The sequence below is a fragment of the Xenopus tropicalis genome, chromosome 5 (assembly GCF_000004195.4).
Source record: "Xenopus tropicalis strain Nigerian chromosome 5, UCB_Xtro_10.0, whole genome shotgun sequence".
NCBI lineage: Eukaryota > Metazoa > Chordata > Amphibia > Anura > Pipidae > Xenopus > Xenopus tropicalis.
Genome location: NC_030681.2, coordinates 78,343,196 through 78,349,297, shown reverse-complemented (window position 1 = coordinate 78,349,297; position 6,102 = coordinate 78,343,196). Strand labels below are relative to the sequence as shown.

The window sequence follows — 6,102 nt, the reverse complement described above, 5'->3', positions numbered from 1 at the left end:
AGAGACGGCAGTACTGGTGCTCCTCCCCGTCCTTGCTCTCTCCTCCCATTGGGCAGTGGCCTGATAGGTTAGGTTGTGTTTCCCTGCGTGTACCTCAGTGTTACTGTCGGAGGAATGTGGAAGTGAGCGGTGGCGTGTAGGGTGACAGGGCTCTTAGTAAATGCAACCTCCCCCTCGCCGTGCGCTGTCACTTTCCTCCCTTCTGTAAGCAGATAATCAAGAAGCGAGATAAAGACAGTCCGCTTTCATTTCAGCTGCAACCTTTAAGCTCCCTGGTTGTGTCCGGACAAGCTATGGAAGCTATAATGCATGCTCAGGCAGCCTGGCTCCCTCTGGCGCGGTGAGCCTGGGATTCATTCGCTGCACAGTGTGTGTGCGTGTGTGTCAGTGAGGCTGCTTCCTCATTGCACCAAGGAAAAGGGACCTGGGAGAGGTGCGGGGGGATTGGCAAGATGGCTACAGGAGCAAGAAGGTTATGTGCTTAGAGTGAAATCGCACCTAGGCGGAGAGACCACTGGGATATCGCGAATGAAAACGGGGATCTGATGCGGGACACGCGAAGCCGCCTGTGCCAAAGTGCTGCTGCCGGGAGAGTTGGGGGAATGCGGTGAGCCAGGAGCACTATCCCCCCGGAGAGAGCGGCACCAAGGGGCGAATCTGTGGGTGCCGCTGGGACAGCTATGGGAAGGATCTAAAGGCAGAGCGTATGCTCCCTGTAGCGGGAGCCAGTGCTTGCGGGGCAGGACGCTTTAGTGACAGCGGCGCAATCATCCCTGGTCATTGTGTAAGGCAGGCAAACTCGTAGCCGAGCTAGGGGCAGCCGTTTGGCGAGAGAGTTCGCGCACCATGGCAGAAGCCGTGCCTTCCCTCTCCCCGCCTGGGGACGTGGACATAGACCCGGACTTCGAGCCGCAGAGCCGACCCCGGTCCTGCACGTGGCCCCTGCAGAGACCGGACTCCCAAGGCAGCCCGGGCAAGCCGAATAGTGGCGCTGGGGAAGCCGGAGACGCGTCCTCTATGATCCCGGAGGAGGAGGATGATGACGATGAGGGATCTGGTACTACAGCCACTATGGTAGGGACAGCGGGGGAGAAGGGGACTGTGGTGCTACTGAGCGGAGGAGACCTGACCGTGCTGGCGTCACCTGTTGGTGGGGTGGAAACACTGCAGGCTTCGCTTGGGGGTGGGGGAGCAGGGGGCGCCCAGAGTGGCGCAACCGGACAGCAACAGAGGAAATGTTCATCCCGCAGAAATGCCTGGGGCAACATGTCCTACGCTGACCTTATCACTAGGGCCATCGAGAGCTCCCAGGATAAACGGCTCACCCTGTCCCAGATATATGATTGGATGGTCCGCTCAGTGCCCTACTTCAAGGATAAGGGAGACAGCAACAGCTCTGCAGGATGGAAGGTGAGCAGGCTGCACAGTAGTTTCTGCATGGTTTGTAGCATTGCATTTATCCTCAGCACATTGGGCAACATCGATGTCTTTTAGTAGGGTCTGATATTTTTTTAATAGAAAACTTACTGATTGATACAAATACATTTGTTCTCCTTACTGTATTTGAGTGGCATGTTCTTGGTTGTTAAACAGGTGCCATATGAACTTAAACATTTATAAAGATTTGCATGCAACAGCATAGGGATGATTCTGGGAGTAATGATGAGAATGACTAGTTTATAGAGTAGTGTGTACTGTCTCATTAGCACCAGTGTTATCTATTAGCAGTTTAGTCTGTGATCTCCATCTATAGTAACATTTGGCTTTAGATCTGGGACCTGTGCCTCCTTGGCTGTTGTTAAAGTACACCTTAAGTATGTACGGACTGAACAGGGATGCTGATGGTTGAGCAGGTGGAGACCTGCTGAAAATTCCTTTGTTGCAGAGACGCAACTGAAGCCCACTGCACAATTATATTACATTATGCACTGAGATTCACAACTCTTTCTGATAATTTCTCTACAACTAATCCTTATCTTTTGTTAAACCCAACTGTGTGTTTCAGTAAGATTATGGTGATCCAACTGGACTCCAATGCTTTGAGCCAAGTAGTGGTTTTCCTTTTATATTGTGCTGACATTATATTTATTATTTATAAAGTACCAACATATTCCACAGAGCTGTACAATAAATGAATTGATCATGAAATATTACATACAAAAACAACCAATTATTTATGCAAGAGGTAAAGAGGGCATTCCCCAAAGAGCTTACAATCTAATGTCTTACGGAAATGGTTCATCATTCACTTTATATATCTGGCAGTTTTTCGTTTGTGTGGTGCCAGGTTGTCGGTTGCTTCATTCCCATATTATATGCTCAACAAAAAGCAGACTGCACAGTGACAGTTTCGCACAATGTTGAAAGTGTAAAGGCAATGGTGCCCGGTAAGATTTGTCACCAGAGGTAAGTCAGCACTACTGTGGAGAAAAATATCCTGAAAATGCCTTGCCTTTGCATAACATTATGATTGCTGCAAGTGTACCATTTCTTGTTTAATCGTAGGAAAATGTGAAAAAAGGCAATTTTCTGTGTGCAACTTTACAGCTTAACTTTTGTTTTCCCTCAGACTTGGGGATGGCAAATTAAATCATTCATTTATGGGTCTGTAGCTGAGGGAATAGAACACCTGCTTAACAGTTTAATGAATAAAAAGTAAAGTCTTTTCCCCAGTTTTCAGTATTTGGCTAGTATGGATTTTATGTATGTTCAGAAATACAAAAATTGCAGCATCTTTCCTGCTGTCCACCATCTATGATCTGAAAGGGTGACATTACAAGGTAAATGTCGTACGATCAACAAGAACTGTTTATATATAGGCAGACTCTGGGCTAGTTTAGACTAATGTTTGGTGTCAAATTGCAGCTTGCAGGACAGGCTGTGATTACTGTCAGCCAAATGCTGCTTAGGTCCAGTGATATTGGTACACAAGTATGTGTGTTTTTGTTTTATATTTAACCCAATTTGGGGTGTATTTTCACATGAAGAAACACCAAAGTTGCATTGTGGTGCAGATTTTTAGAGTTTAATCTTGTATTACAAACTTGCATCTCACAAGGTCTGTGGTTACATGTTTTGCTGCTCTAAACATGCAGCCAGATCAGGCTGACAGTAAGGACAATAGGCATGGTTGAAGTCAGACTACAGGTACAAGTCTGAACAAGCCCTAAAGAAGCAGGGAACCTGCATTTTTGAATTACACAAGTGAGTAGTTTGTATTGCACTGCTGGGTCCAATCTATTGTGGCACTAGGGAGGAATACAAGGACTTGTTAAAGCTCAGGCACTATATTTGTTAATGTATGGCAAAAATTGCCACCCCATTTTTTATTTTGTTTTAAGAACAGTTATATTCTGAGCAGCTTTCAAGCTAAACACCCTATTACCATTTAACAACTAAAAAATGCTCAGTATTCTAAGCTGGTAATAACTTCTTTGTTTCATTAAAAAGCCTCTTTCATAGTATTTGGTTGTTGGGCAACAAATTATTCTACATTTATGATATCACTAAATATAGTTTTCATACAATGCTTTCACCTGTATTAAGTACTCTTTCACTTATAAGCATGAAATATGCTAAAATGTGTGAAGCGTAAACATCAGATTTTACCCTGGAAATTGTCATTATGTGGCTGTACAGGCTTCCCTACAGAAGTGAATTACCCATGAGACATTGCAGCAGCTAGTTGTATATGTGTAATGTAATTTTTGCCTGCCTTTACTTTGGTTACTGTTTGCTGGATCTTCTGTGTGTATCTAGTAAAGTGAGAAAGTGACAAGGGACACTTGATGAAAATGGGGGCTTTGTGTGGGCTGTGCAAGAGGCTATGTATATTATGTCTGTGTTGTTTTCTGGCAGCCCAAATTGCATAGCCGTTAGATGTGGAGTTGTTAGTTAAAAGAAATTGATTCTCTGGATCAGGTGTACACAAGAGTAAAAGGTACACTAGCATACATAAGCTAGAGAATCTTTTGTAAGTGGCATTGTATCTGTGTTGTCCATTTTTATTCCTCTTGTTCTTTTCTGGTCTGGGGCAATTGGACAAAGAGAAGTACGAGGGGGCCATACTTGGACCACATGAATGATAGGAACAGCAGCAAGTGAAGAGGAGCTGTGGGTCCACTTCCTCATCTGATATTGCACCATGAACATAGTGCATCGGCAGATGAAACCTGCTTCATTCCTGAACCAACCAAGATCTTTATTACATGACTATCAGTTGGGCTTGACGGGGCACCATTACCCTTTTACAACACTACTGGTACGTTTATGGCCAGCTTTAGAGATCATCTCTTTTAATGTCCGTTTCCACAGCTTTCCTGCCAAGCCATGGTTTGTGTTCCTGTTTGTGTACTTTATTGCAAACATATTAATGTCTTCTACATAGAACTCTGTGATACTCGCAGTTGAGTATTATCCTACAAATTCTAGTCCATTTTTATCCAGTTTATGGCAAGTAAGGAAAGTACAATCATAAAACTGATTTATGGAACTGAAACAGTGGAAACATATAGCATTGTATGTAAAGTTGTTTTTATAAATCACCATAGATAAAATACCCTCTTAATATAGGTACACCAGATATACCCTCTTAACAGAAAATACCATCTTAATATAGATACACCAGATATGACTTCCTGTCATTGCATCCCATTTAGGAATAGGAAACACTTTGCTTGTGGCAGGTGAAGACAGTGACATGCTGCAGATATATAAATAACAGATCTCCTGTGCATGTGTTAAACCTTGCCCTGTAAATTTTCTGTGTAAGTATATAAACAGTATTTTCCAGATACTAGTATGGCTGGTCATTCACTGTGGTCCTCTAATAGAGAAATGTTGTTGTAAAATGCTAACTCATGTCTGCAGCTGGCTCCCATTTATTGCAGTGGAAAGCACTTTGTCTGGCAGGTGGGGGCGATTAGAAATGCCGTTTCCCATGTATGTGAATAGGGAGAATCAGCAGAGAAGTGCATTTTTGATGACCATTGTTGATGCCACCCCTGTTTCTTACTAGTTGCAGGACCTCTCATGTATGTTGATAGAATGCAAATGTCTGTGCTATAGAATGCTCTATAAACAATGATGTATGGCTAGCTAGTTCAGTCATTTCCGACCACATCAGTTGACCATTGCTCAAATTATGTGAGTAGTGATTAACAGATCGGCCTGAGCAGAGTTTATTGCTTTGACCTTGCATTCCAGACTGCTCAGCACCATTATCATGTGTGAGGTACCTTGAATGTCCTGAAAGCTGTAAATGGCAGCTACCTGCCTGTTTTCTTTGCAGTTTGGGAACTCTGTCGTTGGGCCTTTGACTGGTGGATCAAAGAACTGCACTACATTCATATGGGGGGAATGTAATAAAAAGGTGCAAGGTTTGGCCAGTTCTAGTCAACCATAATGACTGATCACATGTCACTAATCCAAAATTTGAATAGGCTGCTATTGTAAAACCGCACCGAATGCACTAGGTTTCATTGTGCATTTTGTGTAAAAGGTGCCTGAAACATTTTACTCCCTGAAAGATGGGTGTTTGCATTCACATAAAAGATGAACCATGGTGCAGCAACTTGGATAAACATTACATTTCCAGTTTTTTTGTAACTTTGTGGACTTTCTAAAATGTTGGGCAATTCAGTTTTCAGTTCAGTTGCCAAACTAGTTATATGGTTGCCCTTAGTTTTATTAGATCCCATTAATTTGTTCTGTATCTGGAATGGCAACTTTGTGAATTATATCATCCACACATGACCGTTCACAAAACTCAGTAGTACAGGTATAGGACCCATTATCCAGAATGCTCGGGACCAAGGGTATTCTGGATAAGGGGTCTTTCCGTAATTTGGATCTCCATACCTTAAGTCTACTAAAAAATCAATAAAACATTAATTAAACCCAATAGGATTGTTTTGCCTCCAATAAGGATTATTTATATCTTAGTTGGGATCAATTCCAAGGTACTGTTTTATTTCTACATAGAAAAAGGAAATCAGTTTTACAATTCTGAATTATTTGATTATAATGGAGTCTATGGGAGATGGGCTTTCCGTAATTCGGAGCTTTCTGCATAATGGGTTTCCGGATAAGGGGTCCAATACC

The 6,102-nt window shown here is 43.0% G+C and overlaps 1 protein-coding gene across 1 annotated transcript in view; it reads left to right on the top strand.

Annotated features, from left to right (window-relative positions):
• Positions 1-435: 435 nt before the first annotated feature.
• Positions 436-6,102, top strand: part of foxo3 (forkhead box O3) — a 69,090-nt gene continuing 63,423 nt past the window's right edge. Inside the window, 1 exon segment of the mRNA NM_001102949.1 lies at positions 436-1,410. Within this exon segment, the coding sequence (NP_001096419.1) occupies positions 847-1,410 (564 nt within the window). The 5' untranslated portion in view covers positions 436-846.